This window comes from Pelobates fuscus, chromosome 1 (assembly GCF_036172605.1).
Source record: "Pelobates fuscus isolate aPelFus1 chromosome 1, aPelFus1.pri, whole genome shotgun sequence".
Lineage (NCBI taxonomy): Eukaryota > Metazoa > Chordata > Amphibia > Anura > Pelobatidae > Pelobates > Pelobates fuscus.
The window spans coordinates 487,838,385-487,856,286 of record NC_086317.1 but is presented as its reverse complement, the minus strand read 5'-3'; the positions used below and the strand labels follow the sequence as shown (position 1 = coordinate 487,856,286).

At 45.2% G+C, this 17,902-nt stretch overlaps 1 protein-coding gene across 10 annotated transcripts in view; it reads right to left on the bottom strand.

Moving 5' to 3' along the window:
- Positions 1–2,766: 2,766 nt before the first annotated feature.
- Positions 2,767–17,902, bottom strand: part of NUMA1 (nuclear mitotic apparatus protein 1) — a 61,608-nt gene continuing 46,472 nt past the window's right edge. For 4 of the 10 annotated variants that reach the window (XM_063432850.1, XM_063432840.1, XM_063432858.1 and 1 more), the window contains 12 exons: positions 17,509–17,550; positions 16,230–16,298; positions 15,872–15,982; positions 14,906–15,136; positions 13,838–14,013; positions 12,965–13,208; positions 11,905–12,184; positions 11,095–11,231; positions 10,435–10,668; positions 10,111–10,215; positions 9,569–9,820; positions 4,928–5,240 (listed from right to left, as the gene is read on the bottom strand). In XM_063432850.1, the coding sequence (XP_063288920.1) occupies positions 5,196–5,240; positions 9,569–9,820; positions 10,111–10,215; positions 10,435–10,668; positions 11,095–11,231; positions 11,905–12,184; positions 12,965–13,208; positions 13,838–14,013; positions 14,906–15,136; positions 15,872–15,982; positions 16,230–16,298; positions 17,509–17,550 (1,926 nt within the window). In that variant the 3' untranslated portion in view covers positions 4,928–5,195. Of the gene's footprint in view, positions 3,338–4,623; positions 4,649–4,927; positions 5,241–9,568; positions 9,821–10,110; positions 10,216–10,434; positions 10,669–11,094; positions 11,232–11,904; positions 12,185–12,964; positions 13,209–13,837; positions 14,014–14,905; positions 15,137–15,871; positions 15,983–16,229; positions 16,299–17,508; positions 17,551–17,902 lie in introns of those variants that run through there. The other 6 variants (XM_063432876.1, XM_063432921.1, XM_063432884.1 and 3 more) reach the window with 4 other exon arrangements.

The window sequence follows — 17,902 nt, the reverse complement described above, 5'->3', positions numbered from 1 at the left end:
TCCCCTGCAGGTCTTAACACTCGAAAAATTAGAATATCGTGAAAAGGTTCATTTCAGTAATGCAACCTAAAAGGGTTAATTAAATACATGAGATAGACTCATTACATGCAAAGCAAGATGGTTCAAGCCGTGATTTGTCATAAGTGCGATGATTATGGTTTACAGCTCATGAAAACCCCAAATCCACAATCTCAGTAAATTAGAATATTGTGAAAAGGTGCAATATTCTTGGCTCACAGTGTCCCACTCTAATCAGCTAAGTGAGCCATAAGACCTGCAAAGGGTTTCTGAGCCTTTAAATGGTCTCTCAGTCTGGTTCAGTAGGAATCACAATCATGGGGAAGATTGCTGACCTGACAGTTGTGCAGAAAACCATCATTGACACCCTCCATAAGGAGGGAAAGCCCCAAAAGGTAATTGCGAAGGAAGTTGGATGTTCCCAATGTCCTGTATCAAAGCACATTAATAGAAAGTTATGTGAAAGGGAAAAGTGTGGAAGAAAAGGGTGCACAAGCAGCAGGGATGACCGCAACCTGGAGAGGATTGTCAGGAAAAGGCCATTCAAACGTGTTGGGGACTTTCACAAGGAGTGGACTGAGACTGGAGTCAGTGCATCAAGAGCCACCACACACAGACTGATCCTCCTGGACATGGGCTTCAGATGTCATATTCCTCTTGTCAAGCCACTCCTGAACAACAAACAACATCAGAAGTGTCTTACCTGGGCTAAAGAAAAACAGACCTGGTCTGTTGCTCAGTGGTCCAAAGTCCTCTTTTCTGATGAGAGCAACTTTTGTATCTCATTTGGAAACCAAGGACCCAGAGTCTGGAGGAAGAATGGAGAGGCACACACTGCAAGATGCTTGGAGTCCAGTGTGGAGTTTCCACAGTGTGTTGATTTTGGGAGCCATGTCATCTGCTAGTGTTGGTCCACTGTGCTTCATTAAGTCCAGGGTCAACGCAGCCGTCTACCAGGAGATTTTGGAGCACTTCATGCTTCCTTCCTCAGACGAGCTTTATGGGGATGCTGACTTCATTTTACCTGCCCACACTGCCAAAAGCCTGGTTCAATGAACGTGGGATTACTGTGCTTGATTGGCCACCAAACTCGCCTGACCGTAACCCCATAGAGAATCTTTGGGGCATTGCCAAGAGAAAGATGAGAGAGATGAGACCGAACAATGCTGAAGGCCACTATTGAAGCATCCTGGTCTTCCATAACACCTCAGCAGTGCCACAGGCTGATCGCTTCCATGCCACATTGAGGCAGTAATTGCTGCAAAAGGGGCCCAAACCAAGTACTGAGTCCATATGCATGCTTATACTTTTCAGAGGTCCGATATTGTTCTATGTATACTCCTTGTTTTATTGATTGCATGTAATATTCTAATTTACTGAGATTGTGGATTTGGGGTTTTCATGAGCTGTAAGCCATAATCATTGTACTTATGACAAATCACGGCTTGAACCATCTTGCTTTGCATGTAATGCGTCTATCTCATATTAGTTTCCCCTTTTACGTTGCATTACTGAAATAAATTTACTTTTGCACGATATTCTAATTTTAAAAATATCACCTGTAAATAACAGGAAGACAAATACTTTATTCCAAAGGCTTTATTTTTATTTTTAGGCAGACTATAGTTAGCCACATGTTAGGGATTGCCCTGCAATGCTTCGTGTCAGCAAAGTAAAAACATCTAAAGGAATGTCACTCTACAAAATAATCGAATTAAAACCCTTTAAACCGGGCTCCACATCACGCCTCCATACAGACAGATTGCTGCCCATCATTCCCGGCTTGGAAAGCAGAGACGTACAACGCCAGATAAAGGGAAGACACATGAAGGACGGATTTATTTAGCCATTTTTATATGGGTAAAAAAAATAAAAATTATATATAATTCCATTACTTTGTGTCTTAAATCACAAAAAATAAAAAAAAAGTGTAAAGGAACAGGTTTAAAAATATAATAACGTTCCATTAAATTAAAAAAAGATTCAGACAATTCTAATGGCAGATATAATACCCAGGTATCTGAAAGGCCGTTTGATGCTCTTGAAAATAGGAGAAATGTATTCATCGAAGACACATAACATAATCCAACAGACATCTGTAAGGAGTTCAGAGCTGTACGATCAATTTTACCGGTTAAAATACAAAGCATCATACATCATACTTACTAGAGAACAGAGTAGAACTAGCTTTGTCATCCGTACAAGGGGATAAAGTTACGCAAGTGTTGGATTAAATGAATTCAGACCATGTCTGAGTGTTTAAAGAGACAGTGCATAAGGGAGGAGAGAACAGTGAAAGGGGCAGTGGATGTAAAATGGAATATCAGGTGACACCAAGAAGGGAGGCCCGGGAAGAAACGGAGCCTGGGTGAGGATTGGCAACGTGGAGATTGGGAGTAGGAGGGCCAGGTGTACCTGTGTGCATCATGGGCTTGCCCAGTATATACTTACAGTATAGGCAAGGAGAGTAGACATTCCTTCGGATAGGACTAATGGCAGGAATAGTATCAAGTGAAACCATCTGTGAAGGAACACAAGCCGTGTGTTCTGGTCTTTAAAGACTTGTTCACAATATGATCCAAATTGTGCGTGAAATATATTGTTACAATGACAAAAGCAATCTTTGTAATTTTGCCAGCGATTAACCTCATAGACATTTTACCCTTCAGCTAGTCCACGATACTCCCAGACAGAGCACTGTAGAGACCACATGATGGCCAGACTCGCTGATACGGCTACAATACAGAGTACAGGGATGGAAATGCTTTTAATAAATTAAACTGCCACACCTTACAGAGCCACAGCAATAAGGCACTAAAAAGTTAGCTTACCATCTGTCAAACAATATACATACATTAATCGTAATGTGATCAAAGGCTAGCGATCCCTCCCTACCCATAAAATGCAGCCTGCACACGCCGCCATATTTAGAAAGCCCGCATTAAAAATGCTGTGTAGCCTGCAGGTTTTTTTTAAACATAAGTTTTTGCTTGTCCAGCAACATAAAAAATAAAAAAAAAAAAAAAAAATATTTGACCAAATCTTGGTGATAAGTTGTAGTGACTGCAGCAGTCGTTCTAGATCGTGAAAGCCAAAAATTAAACGCGAATTAAAGACATAATTATAATAATATGCATTAATAGGGAAATGTACAAAGTATGAATTTGCTGCCGTTGGGATGAAAACGCCACGGAAACAAACGCGTTAATCCGGCGGGCTCTTGGTGCAGCCGAATAGCAGGTATAAAAAGCAGTCCATTCAAAGTGTGTCCATTCAAAGCATGACCTCATTTGTTCTTGGACTGCTTCCGTTCAAAAAACTGCAAGAAAAAAAATATATATAAAAATCATACAGACATACAGAACAGAAACATTAACAGACTGAACAATTTATTGGGTGCCACAGCATTAAACCCCAGAGCTGAACCCACTTCTACTTCCCCGAAAATTTTTGAGGCTCCCCCCACTTTAAATTTTTTTTTTTTTTTTAAATGCAACATTCATTAGAAATGTGAGAACACAGAATTCATAACTGGAGTGTGAATCTGAAACCAGGGCAGCAAAGGATACAAAAAAACCTCAATCGCCATACTCCAATATGTACCAAGATTTAACTACAGAATCACAATTATGGAAATACTTTGTGTGCACACATTGGATTTTTATTGGTTCATCCTTTGCTTCATAATAATATAGGGTATAAAGTATTATGAGAAATACATACTCATTTGCCTTGCAAGGCTTCAGACAAGTTTAGAATATATTGGCAAAATAGAAATAGAATTTTTTTCAGATTCTTCTGTGTTGTGGGTAACTGCCACCCCCCCCTCACACACTTTCTATTTAGAAGAATGAAGTGATACAGCCTCCTGTACAGCTCAGCAGAGACTAACGCCACGTGCAGTCGTTTGTGGAACTTGTCTGAAACCAGCGGCACAGAAAGTCATTTTGCCTCTGGGTGAAGATTAGAGCAGGTAAGCTGGGAAATGGAAACCAAAACTAACCTGCTCACCTACCTGATACCATCACCATAGAAAGAATGGAATTTCCCAAAATAACTTTTAGTGTAAAGTAATAGATTAGATAAATTCCAGAAACATGATTTAAATTCCAAATTGTGAGCACATGTTGCACACAGGATGCTACAATCTAGCAGTATGCCAATTATACAAATTCAGATTATAATCATTAGCTGTCTAATGGAGAGAAGCAAGCCAGAGAGGCAAGGGGTTAATCATGCTGATCAGTTACCATCTACCAAGTTGAATGTGCAAACAGATTAGGATCCCGGATGGCACAATTCACGAATGGATCCCGGATGGTAAAATTAATTGATGGATAATTAATGCACTCAATTAAGGTTTATATGTATAGGCTAATCAATATGAAATATTATTTATCAGCAGTGTGCCTGCCTGGGCAGGTGGGAGTTTCAGGTTCCTAGTTCTGTGTCGGCTGTGATTAACCCTCCGCCAACTCTGCTCTGACCAAGGAGGATAGAACTCCTTCCATCCATTAACCACATTCCATTACATTTTGTGAGATGTGTGTAAGAGGAAGAAAGTGTCTTATAAATGGCCTCACACCACACAAACACCTGGTTTACCTGCGGATGCTCATCGTGCTCCGGCCTGATTGAGAGAGAACCCAAATTCATCACATCAAAGTAAACAGCATTTCCACACAACAACAAATACTGGGATACAACGTATGTAATACTCTGTCCAGCCATGTACAGTAGGACTTGTTTAAAACCAGGAATCCTGGATATCGAGGTAGAATTGCAAAAGACTGTCAGTAATCTTACCTTTAAAACAAGTGCAGTCTTTACACCTTATCTGCACTATTTTAAGGGGATAGTAAAGAAAAAGATATATATATTGCTTATTTTAATGGCCATATATTTGGCTACGAATAAATTATCTACAAACCCTAATCTAGGAAACTTTTTCCCTCAAACATTTCACCAAATTTTGCTACATTTCAACTTCAAAACATTTTAAATTGCCTTCCGTGTGGAACCATTCCTGCTATTCTGCATATCAGGTTTTTTTGTTTTAAAAGAATGTCTGGTGCGAATGATGTAAACTCCATCTCCTCTTGGATTTCAATCAATGCCCGACAACTCCTCTAGCAATGCATCATGGAAGTTGTAGTTCTGCAGCTGGGGCCTACTTGTTAAAATACAATGTGCCTGGTTTTTAATTTCATTAATGAACCCACCTTGCACCCGTACATAAGCCCACACGCCGGCAATGGAAGCTAAATGACCAACTGCTTGCCGACACGATAGCCCTCGCAGACGCTAAGACAGTGCTTTGCCAGTACTTCGAAGAAAACGACCCCACGGAGACGTCGCACCTGACCCGTTGGGAGGCATATAAGTGCGTAATTAGGGGACACTTCATCAAGGTCGGCACAGCGCGGAAGAAGGAGCTGCACAAGCTACTAACGGAGCTCCATACGCGGGTCGCCAAACTGGACCAAGAGCACAAAAGCACAAACTCAGAAGAGGTATACCGGGCGTTATTGGAAGCCCGACGCGCTCTACAACACCAACTGTCAAAGCAATTGTCGCACTCGCTACGGAAGTCCAACCGCCACTTCTACGAGTTCTCCAATAAGTGTGGCCGCCTGCTCGCCAGAATGCTACAGCAGAAACGCCGCCTGAGTCAAATTACTAAAATCAAGACGCGCAGTGGTCCCCTTACGCAAGTCCCTGACAAGATAATCTGGGAATTCTGGGAATACTATGCCAAACTTTACAACATTGCACCCGACAGGACAGACACTGAGACACACAGGAGACAAACGAAGGTACAAGCATACCTGGACCAACACGTTACCTGGACCCTCACGCAAGAACAAAGAGGAACTCGAATCCCCCATTACGATTGAGGAGCTCCAGGGGGCCCTAAAAAATACTCCGCTCAACAAGGCCCCGGGACCAGATGGGCTCCCCTCGCGTTACCTTAAGGCCTTTGGAGAGATACTGCTGCCGGAACTACTACAGGGCTTGAACTCGCTCCTAGAAGACGGGCGGTTCCCGGGGGACACCCTCCTGGCAACCATAACGGTCATACCCAAAGAAGGCAAGGACCCGGCTGCATGCTCCAGCTACAGGCCTATATCGCTGCTTAACTCCGATCTTAAGCTATTCACAAAGATCCTGGCGACTCTCATAGGCCGACTGGTCCCCACCCTAATTCACCCGGACCAAACAGGTTTCATCCCGGGGAGAGAAGCCAAGGATAATACGGTCCGGGCCCTTAATATCATGCACTCACAACAGACCTCCGTGCGGGGTAGCCTTCTCCTTTCCACCGACGCTGATAAGGCTTTTGATAGGGTGGACTGGCAGTTCCTGCAAACCACGCTACAGAAGATGGGATTTGGCCCCAACATCCTGCGATGGATCGCAGCGCTATACGAGACCCCGAGGGCTCAGCTCCGGATCAACGGAGTCCTATCCCCGACGTTTGCGATAAAAAACGGGACCCCGGCAGGGGTGTCCCCTGTCCCCCCTCCTGTTTGCCCTCTCTCTGGAACCATTTCCGGAGGTGGTCAGACGGGACGGGGGCATCATGGGGTTCACCCAGGGCGGCAGGGAACATAAAGTAGCGGCTTACGCAGACGATCTCTTTTTTATAGGAAATCCACTGGTCTTGCTACCCAACTTACTCTCGGCATTTGATGCTTTTGGAGCATTCTCAAACTTGAAACTCAATGCGACAAAGTAGGAAGCTCTCCCCATATCCTGGTCACACGGGCTGGTGGAACAACTGGAAGCACACTTCCCCTTTCGGTGGTGCCCGCAACGACTAAAATACCTAGGGATCTGGCTGACAAAAGACCTGAATCGGCTCTACCAAGAGAACTTTCTCTCCATCCTCCGCACACTTCAAACTGACTTGACGCGATGGGGGAAGCTCTGTGTGTCATGGTTTGGACGGATAAATGCAGTGAAGATGAACTTGCTACCACGCTTGCTGTATCTGTTCCAGACCATCCCAATAGTTATCCCACAAGTCTTCTTCAGGTCCCTGGGCTCCGCGATATTGAAATTCGTGTGGTCGTCGGGCCCGCCGAGAGTGAGGAGGGCACAGCTTACCCTCCCGAAGCACCGTGGAGGCACGGGACTACCATCTATACAGGGATACTACCAAGCCTTCCATCTCTCACGCGTCATCGATTGGCATGTGCAGGACACGGAAAAGCAATGGGTTCATCTGGAACGGACATGGGCTAGGGGACGGGTCCGGCTGGTGGTATGGACGCAGGTCCCAATGCGAGACCAGGAACTCAGGAACCACCCCTTTATTGGGGCGACACTGCGGATATGGTCGATCATCCGCTACAAGCTGCAGCTCACGACCTACCCCGCGCCCATGACACCGGAAATACACAACCCCGACCTGGCCGACGGATTGCGACAGCGGGACATAGAAGGCTTTGGAGGGAGGGAAGCCCAGGACAGGAATGAAAACATACACGACTATGTTAACACAAACCAGGCCTTCGGGCCTCCTTTAATTCCGTTACCACCAAGTTAAGCATTACTACGCCACCCTCCAAGGGAGACAATTACTGCACAGAGACCCCACGCAATTTGAGGCATTCTGCTCTAGCGGTGAACATTTGACCCGAGGAATTTCGTTACTCTATGCAATGCTCATGACGGCTGACCAAGGGGCGCCGGCGCATTTCCACTCCAAGTGGGAACAGGCCACGGGGGTCGCCCTGACGGACCAGCAATGGGAGAAGATACACATCCCAGCGCACCAAGGGATACTAAGTACCAAAATGCAAGAACTTAACTACAAAATCTTGACCTGCTGGTACAGGAGCCCGTCCAAATTAAGAACCATGGGGCTAACATCCAACGGTACATGCTGGCGATGCAAAGCCGCAGAAGGAACGGACCTGCACGTTTGGTGGGCATGCCCTCAGATCACAGGCTACTGGCAACAGATCCACGACAAACTGGTGGAAATCCTAGACAAGGACATCCCCCCATGTAACCCTTGCCTATGTTGCTTAACCATACACAGATGCCGGTACCACGCTATAAGAAATCTCTAATTAGGCACTTCCTCAATGCCGCCAAAAGCCTGATCCCTGCCAGATGGAAATCGACAGACATCCCCACGATAGCACAATGGATAGACGAGGTGGACGAAACATACACGATGGAGACCCTCACGGCTGATCTACGGGGGACTCAGGAGCGCTGCACCCGCCTGTGGACCCCTTGTATCCCATCTACATGGCTGACCGGGGGCGGGGCTTGCACTCACTTGCACTCTCCAGGGGCCTAGGAGAGGAGCTGGGGACGGATAATGGGAGATCACGGGATACTGGGACGCAGGACCCCCCCTCCTACCCTCCCCGACCAGCTCCCCTATATTGAAGAAAAGTGTACAATCCGCAGAAGACCACCCTTGCTTCGCACTAGCGCCCAAAGGGACCCGACCGACTTCCTCAACCAACAGGATTCGGAACAAACGTTAAGGGCCCCCAACTACATAAGACTGACCCCACGCGACCTACGCAAGCTCATGAAAGGGACTGATAGAGCCACGCACACCACAGGCGGTCATAAGCGGGAGGGGGACTGGGCAGGGAGAGACGCACTCGCTGAAAACAGCTAGACAACCGAACCGAAGGGTGCACACCCCACACACACAACACCCCCACAGGACGGTTAGGGGCCCTCGGGGGAACAGGGGGATTCACACGAGACAGACTGGCTCTGACGCCAGACAGACCATAAGGTACCGCCATAGTACCGCATAGGTCTCCCAGGGGGGTGGCCAGCACACGGACCCCTCACCCCCGACCGAGACCTAGGCGATGTCGGCAGCTTCAGGGCAGTCCTATCCACCCAGGACCGCACACGGACACCACAACACCCAATCCCGCGACTAAGACGATGGGACCTAATTGACCCCGGCAAACTAGGGTCTGCCAAACTAGCCGCCCCACACAAGCCGCATCAACATGCAAAGGCAACAACCAAACCGTAAGATGCTACCCACCCACCTGGCTGACGAGGCCGAGACCCTAGGGGAGGGAAACCCCACAAGGCAACCCCAGCTACCCCCCCCAGAAGACAGGGCATGACCCACCCCTCGAACCGAGGAACCCTGACCCAACCGCACAGCAAGCTACCCTCCCAGCCTACCATCACACTCACACAACCCTCTCCGCCCAAAATTCGAGACCACAGGACGGGGGTTTGGGACGGAGGGAGGGGAAAGGGAGAAATGCGCCCTTAACAGTCTTTCCGAGGCTGACACCACCAACCCACACGGACCCAAATACCAGCGGAGCCCCAACAGTAGCTCAGTAATACAGCAGAGAGAGCGACACGGGGTAGGGTATGCCAGTACATAAGGGGACTCTTCCAATAGTTCCCACGGGCAGGCCAGCAAATACCCCAGACGAGGTCATTAGCGAAACATTGTTACGTTGAAAAATGGTTGTACTGTTACCTTCTGATGAAAAACAAAACTAAATAAAGAATGTCAAAAAAAAAAAAATGAACCCACCTTGTTTGATCTCTTGGGGGATTTTGCTTGGGAGACCCTGGGAGATCGTCTGCTTGGTGATTTGCGGATTGCATGAAGTGGGGATTTGGAGGAAGTACTGCTGGTGCTAACACTTGACCCTCTCGTTCGTGGGCTGATTTGAGGGGTTTCAGTCTTTTTGCTAGCATTCTTTCTCAGGAAGCTACTGCCAATTTTTTTCGGGGTGTTTAGAATACTGAAGGTCATAGTTTGCCGCCGGCTGGCCTGTGTCTGCTGTAAGATAAAGAAAAATCAATAAGCCAAGAGGAGCCATCACAATGTGAACCTCATTTTATTGATCCTTTGTGTGACAGGACTGGCATTGCTTACAATGGGAGCCATCAGTCAATAACTGAAATCAATGATCTGCAGAACTCAGCAGAAGAGAGATTGAATGCCAATAGAAACAGCAGCTTTGTTATTTCTGAGCTGTGTGTGTGCTGGGCCCGGAGATATAGGTCCGCTCACAATAATAAAAAGGCTGTAAATTAGACAGAAGCGGCACTGAAATCTTGAAGACTCACCGGCTGGCTGACCCTAATTTTGCTTTCTGCCACAGACAATTTGCGCGGGTCGTGCTTGTCCTTGGGAGTCATGGGTCGCGGGAAGCAGCTGGCAGACTTCTTAGACTATGGGGATAGGGAGAGAAAAAAAAAAGCAAGTTTAAAACATCGTTTGTACTTGTGAATTTTAAACCCACTAGCTTTAAACTGCATGGCGCTAAAAAGTAGTATGGCTTTCTAGAATGGTATTGGCTATTATGTAATATGACTTTTTAACTGGAATCAAAACCAGCAAACACTTTAAAGGTAGCAGTAACAGCTTGCTGTGCATTTACTCCTCCTCACCTCTGGAGTGTCCGGTCCATGGTGGGGCTCTTCAGACACCCTCTTCCTCTGCTGCCGTGTAGTGATGTTGCCGCCCCAAGGGTGATCAAACTCTGAAGAAGCCAGAGTCATCCTTCGGGTGGACGTTGTGGACTCCTGTATTTGGGAAGGTAGCAAGGTGGCACGTCGCAGAGTCTCTTTAGGGTCTCCAGTCTTCACTTCTTCATCTGTAATGGTGGCAGCCAGAACCGACGGCTGGTGGGTCAGAAAAAATGTCAATCAATCAGACATTGTATTATAATTTCATAATAAAAAGCCATGTGTATAGCTCTACACATTTATAATTAGACATCCTAAAATGAAGTTTGATCCAGAACATCTGACTATTCAAGTGATCAAGGCCTGACTGGTACTGGAGTCCACCAGCGAAGTGGAAAGCACATTTTAAGGTGTTTCAGGCAACAGTAACAAAGTGTGTTAGACATTGCGTACAAATCCCCAAAAACTATACAATGCACAGTCTGGGAAACAAAATGAACAATGAATCATTATCAATAACACTTGGCCTAGAGCTCTGTGAAAGGTCCTTCTTTAGAAAGAATGGACTCAAACTATTTGGACCTTCTGACAAGAGCAGGGCAAGTGGGAATAAAGGTATAGTATGCTCCATATAATGCGTACCCTGGACTCCAGTGGGTAGGAGGTCTTAAGGTGCGGTGGGCATGCTCTGTTCCTTTGCTGCAGCTCCGCTATCCGATTCCAGTCTTCCTGAGGATCTGGCTCGTCCTGACAAGTGCTCATGTAGAAACTGTTGCGACCTGGGAGTAAAAAATAAATACTACTAAACAGATATTGGAGTATTGAAAAATACTAGTGTATGCAACTTATTTTACCAGAATACATCGATCGCAAAATGGGTTTATTGTATTCTATTCAGCCTTGTACCTTAGCCAGTGGACAGACAGACCCATGTGGTTATTCGCCAGACTACTTTATTATGATTATGGACAGAGGATCGTCTATAAACTGATGTTCGAGATAAGAGGTTTAAAAACGATTTCACAAAAAATAAGGGAAATGGTCAGTCACTGGGCCAGAAGAATAGGCCAAGTTAGATTAGGAAAGAGTACCACACTAGATATTGGGTGCAACGCTGGACTAGAAGGATAGGTCAATTTAGATTAGGAAAGAGTACCACACTAGATATCTAGTGCAGTGCTGGACTATAAGGATAGGCCAAGTTAGATTAGGAACGAGTACCACACTAGATATTGGGTGCAATGCTGGACTAGAAGAATAGGTCAAGTTAGATTAGGAAAGAGTACCACTCCAGATATCAGGTGCAGTGCTGGACTATAAGGATAGGCCAAGTTAGATTAGGAAAGAGTACCACACTAGATATTGGGTGCAATGCTGGACTAGAAGAATAGGTCAAGTTAGATTAGGAAAGAGTACCACACTAGATATCTGGTGCAGTGCAGAACTAGTTACCTCCTTGTGAAAGCCGTGCGGAGCTGCGGGTGGTGGGTCTGTAGCCCGGTAAGTTCATTAGCACAGAGTTATTCAGGCTGTCATCGGAGGAGGTCAGATCCGGTCTTATCAGGGACTCCTGTGATGGAAGGCTGGACAAAGCTGGGGCGGAGAAGGCTGGCTGAGGGCGCCCACCTCTCCGTGGTTTTTCTTGATGTAGGCTCTGGTGAGACAACGCAGAGCGCAGGCTGTAGAAAGATGTGTTAGCACTCTCGGGTTCTACCGTCTCTTCTTTTGTTCTCTATATTAAAAATAGAATGAGTAGAAACATAACTCAAGCACGGCTATTAGAAATCATTTTTTCACAAGTTTTTTTTTTTGTTTTTTTTTTTTTTAGAAAAATAAGAAATTAAAAATGCAATACCTCCTTATTTTCTCAAATATCACTACACAAAATACTTAAACTAGCAATGTGCTGGATATTGTGTTTATATGCACGTTGTTTTCTCCCCATACAGGTCACAGGTCTTAACATTTAATATACCATTTCCTTTGTTAAGGATCTTTTGCTTGGAGTTACATCGGTTTTAATCGGCAGGATGAGAGGGAACTTGATGGGATAACACAGTAGCAAATATGCAACTAATCTTCTAAATGACCCGCAAGCTTTAGTAGAAGCGGAGTCAATTCATTTAGATAATGTGTGGATTTGTACGGGAGATGTGCTGCCACGTGGGATACCACAGACTGCCTGACCTAAGTCGCTGCCACCAAGCATGAAAAATTAAACAATCAATGGGAGTTGGAATCCGCTGTGTCAGAGAATGTCAACACAAGGTATCCAAACCTTCTTCACCCCTTGTATATCAGTTCCTAATATCTCACATATCTTTTACAACCCACCATTATGATCCCATGTACCCATGGGGTGCATAGAGAAGTCTTTGCGGAACTGCTAATCAGTCTCTGACTAGGTTGCTGTTTATTGTAGGCTTGAAAGGGTGACTCGTGTAACACTACTAACTGCAGCATCTCATTGATAATCCAAGGATAGGAAACATTGCAAAGTATCTACTCCTACCTTGGTCATTGTGATGTTGATGACCTGGGTTGTCCGCCTACGAGCAGATCGGGTCTTCTTACTGGAGTCTAAGGACAGGTCACCAATGGAGCCGATACTGCTGTCCATCTTTGACTGGACCCGGGTGGGGATAGGGGTAAAGTAAAGACTCTCAAGAGACTCCACTTTCTGGGGCAAGCGACCCTGTGCCAAAGAGTCTGGGCTGCCTGAAGATGCGGCTTCTTGGTGGGAGCGGCCATTCTTTCTGAGAAGGTAACAAAGCATGTTCACCAAATTAACTGAAAATATTCTGCATCTTACTGAATGTTTAACTCTTAATAGAGCGCGCAGGAGCCTGCTAATTAAATACAAGTGTCTGCTTCAGGCAAATACAAACTGTAAAGCCAACTTATTTCTGGCTATAAAGGAAAACTCCAGCTGGTCTATACTGACCATCATACAGCCCACGGAAGTAAATTATATACAGCCCTCATCAAAAATGCTCTTCAAAGGAAAATGCCTAGCAGTAACAAACCAGTGAACAGCACCACTGTTAACAGAGAGAGGTTACTCTGATCTAGGGCTATGCTACCCCTCCAGATCAGGAGCGGAGGACGCTCTTCCTGATTACTTTCCTAGTGATCAATCTCTAGTGGTCAAGGAAAGCAGACATACCAGGCTTCCAGGATACACATAGAATGTGAAAGGCTTCCTACAGTATTCTAATCTGGGTTCTAGTCTTTAAGGGTGTGATAATTAAACTGCAGGAACGAGTCTAACAGTAGCTCGGTACAGGGATGTTCTAACCGCTGCATATTGTCTGCTGCCCTGGAGTCAGACGGTAAGCTATGTGCATTCACAGTGAGGTTCTACATCCAGAGAGACCTTTCATACCCAGTAGAGTTCATTGGATTATCCTCATCGCTCAAGTCCAGACTGTCAATACTGACGTCCGCGTGTCCCCGCCGCCTTGTTTCACGTGGGGGGCCCATTGTTTCTCGGCCCTTCATGGCATCAGTCGCTACCTGAAACTTGCCCAGTTCCCTTAACTGGCGGTCCGCATATTCCACCTATGGGGGCAGGAGAGGGGTTATCAATGCAAAAAGATTCCAAATTAGATTACAGCACGTTAAATCGTCAGGAGACGACATGGCAGAACACAACCTAAAACATGCAATACCCAACTGGCTTCAGACAAGTGATCTGCAGCTTTTACAAGGTGTCCCTAGATATATCCCAATGGAACAAAAAATGCACAATGAAATGCATGCTTTCATTGGGGTATATCTACTAAATGGCGATTTAGATTTCATTTAAATGTCCCTTTAACATTTACATGTAAAGTCACAGGGCAATTTAGATCACGGTTTCTTTTAAGAAGTGCTGAAAAGCAAGGCAATGGCAAGTTATAGGGCGGCAGTTGGATGGAGAGTTTGGGCTTTTTCAGAATCGGGGTTATGGTTGCATGCTTTAAGGGTGAAGGAAATGTACCAGAGTAATGGGAGAGATTGAACATTTTAGCATATACATCATAAGTGGAAAGTCCGAACTCTAAATGGTTTTGTCCCTAGATCGTATTACATCCAATTTGCAATAGGCATCAACAAATAAAAATCTAATGCGAAGGGGGTGGAGCAAATCACACTGCAGTCTCGTAGCAGCGGAAGATCCACAACCGGTCCATAGATGGTTCACACATGGTCCGTGTGTGCAGATTGTCATTTACTTATTAGATTTTCTACTTAAAGGAACAATATAGTGTCATTAATACACGTTTGCCTTCCTGACACTACAGCTTTAAAATAACAATTTACCTTAAAAGTGGTGAGATTGGTGCAGCACTGCAGAAAAAGGGAAGTCAACTATCTTTTTAAGGTAAATGCCCTACAGTGTAATGGGCAGCTGTTTTATATTTTGACTTGTTTTCTGATAGGCTATTGGGCTTATTTTTAAGACTCTTACCTGCACCTCTAAAGTCTTCACTTGATTGGTCAGGTTCTTGCAGTTTTGTTCCACCTCTTTACTGTGGAGCAGGGAGTGCTGAAGCTCCCTGTTGAGACGATCTGACTCCATCTTGAGCTCGGAATTCTCCTTGCACAGCTGCTCCTGCTCCCTGGCCGTTTTCTCCAGTTTCTCATTCAGCTCTTGGTTTTGCACCTTCTTTGCGTCGTAGTGAGCTTTGGCCTTGTCCATCTGTGCAAAAACAAAAAAACTAAGATTCCTGGAGCAAATGGAGCAAGCTATAATTTGCAACCAAATGGGCCCCAGGATCAAATGCATACTTGACCACTGGGGGCACCAATAGGATGGTACAAAAGGTGTCAATGTGCATGGTGTGTACCAAATAGAAGAAGGATTTATGATTTGGTTACCTCTCAACTTAAACACTATAGTTCCTGGATTTAAATTTTTTCAGGTGGCTCAAATAGCAGGGTAGGGAGATTTAGATTGCAAAAAACACTAAACTTCAGCTCTAATACAGCTTGTTCTGATCCACCTGGCTGAACTCAGACTAGATGACATTTTGTCCAACCCAATAATTCAATACTTCTCATAGAGATGACAATGGATGCACTGCCCACCTGGTGCCAATACCATGCTCTGTCTTATTAAAGCACAGTTCAAGAGGAAAACATAACACATTTAGCTTTACAGACGCCCTAATTGTGCTGTTCTTCATGCACAGTGCCCAGTCTGCCCTCGGCACAGAATGAAAATTAACCCCTGAAAGACATGTTTTATCCTAACCAAATTTGTTTGCGCAGGGTCCTCTTCAACCTATCGTTCCTGTAAGTTTTCTTGTAATCGTCCTATTTATAGTTAAATCCCCCCTCTCATAATATTGTAAAGCGCTACGGAATCTGTTGGCGCTATATAAATGGCTATAATAATCATAAGGCAGAGTTCAGCTATAAAATCCCAACCTACCTGTGTTTTATAGTGTTCCACAGCCTTCGTCTGCTGCTCCAGGAGGGATTCCAGCTCGGTGACTTGATTCTGCTTCTTCTCCACCTCCACGCTGATCTCACTTTCTCTCAGCTACATGAATCACAAGAAGACATTAAACAAAGCACCAGGCTAGTCTGGGGGCTCACCCCCTCCCTGGGGCTATTGCCCTTTTGTAAATACCCCACATAAGTGAGCTGGGCATTAAGTTATGTAATGGAAGGCCTGCAGCTGAGCATACGTTGCTTTCTTCCATAGAAAAACAAATAAACTAATAACAGATGTTGCATGCAAACAAAGTACTAAAATAAGGCATCTTAGCTGGCACAGGGCCTTGTACCTTCAGCTTCTGCTGTTGGGTTTTCAGGGTTTTCTCCTGCTGACTCAACTGTTTGTTCAGCTCCTGCACCTGGAACAGAAAATACACACAATCTTCCACCAGCAAGCACAAAGCTCCCATAACACAGCAATACAAGCAGCTTAAACAAGCAGGGGCTCGTAGGAGTGTGTAAGTATTCCACTAGAGCGCGGTATAACACCTTTCCCATCTTGCTCACAGGCAGTAGGTCCCAGTTCATTATGGATCTGCCTATTCTAAGCACATATTAAATGCTCCCAAACCAGCGGTAGCAATACATGAACATGCAGCGGACTTTAACCAACTAGTTATTAGCCAACCTAAACCTTTAGATCGGGTCTTCACTTTAACTCCCACCAGCAATACAGACATTGAAACTCCTAATCTTACTAGCCATGCAGCGATCAGGTTTACACGGTCAGTGGAAGACGTACACTTATTCCTAGGAGACTCTGATCACTGAAAGGTGGGAGATGCAGGAAGCATGGTGGGTACACAATTGGGTAGATTGGATCCAATAGAAGTAGTGAAATGAATTAGGCCACAGTTAGTTTGAAAGATTAATAAGAGTATTTTTATAGTAAAAAAATCAAAATAACCTCCAGGTATTCACCAACTTTCTGTACTAAGGGTGTCTGACTCGACACAAAAGGACTGTGTTCATTGGTAACTGTTTGCCACAAAAAAGGGACAGGATGCAGGGGTTAGCCATGTTCCAAGACAGAGGGAGCAAGGTACCTTTAACATACTTATTAAAGAATGTAAAAAGGCTCCTCTGTATGAATTTGGGCCAATGTTAGCCTAGGACAAGGCCACAGAATGTTTTCAATAGAGATACATATATAATATGGGTCTAATTTCTACGGGACCTTTTCAAGCAGCTAATCATTGTACAGACATTCTGAGTGCAGGAATAAATTAGGCAGAATTAAAGGGACAGGAGGATACCGTACGGCTGTTGGAAAGCAGAAGGTGCCAAGGAAACAGAAAGTCTTCTAACCTGCAATGTATCATGGAAGCCTTAAGGGGGCACCCTACAAGCACACGAGGAATCAATGCTCAGAGCACGCTCGAGTGAAAAAGCATATCCGCTTCACACCTGTGCGATATCCTGCATGCTGCCGCGTGCCTTTTGCAAACAGTTCACAACGAAAACAGCGGTGGCGTGTGAACCCACAGATGGCGTTGCATATAGGTGTGTTAGCGGCATGCACCATCACCGTTTAAGTAGCTGCAGACGCGAGTTGGATATGCTCGTTACCTGCTCAGATTGCTCCTTCTTTGCAGCTTCCAACTGTTCAACCTGTGTGTTACATTGCAAGGAAATAAGCTGCGATTAAGAGAGCGAGTTCTAGTACACAGCAATCTTGGGCATCGGAAAGTCTTGAGGACTGGTTACTAGATCCTCATTTTACAGACCGATTTTAACAAATTCCAAGATTACTCCACAGCTACCTTCAGCTCATTGAATACATAAAAATGTTTCCTGTCAATTAAAGCTGGAAGGTAAGCTTGTGAGAGGAACTATATCTACAACAGTTACCATATCTACATAAAGAATTGCACAACACAAAAGTGAATGACTGACCAGTTCAGGTTTCCTGCATCGTACTAGTGAAATTATGGTCACATTGATGTGGTTCTGTATGACACGT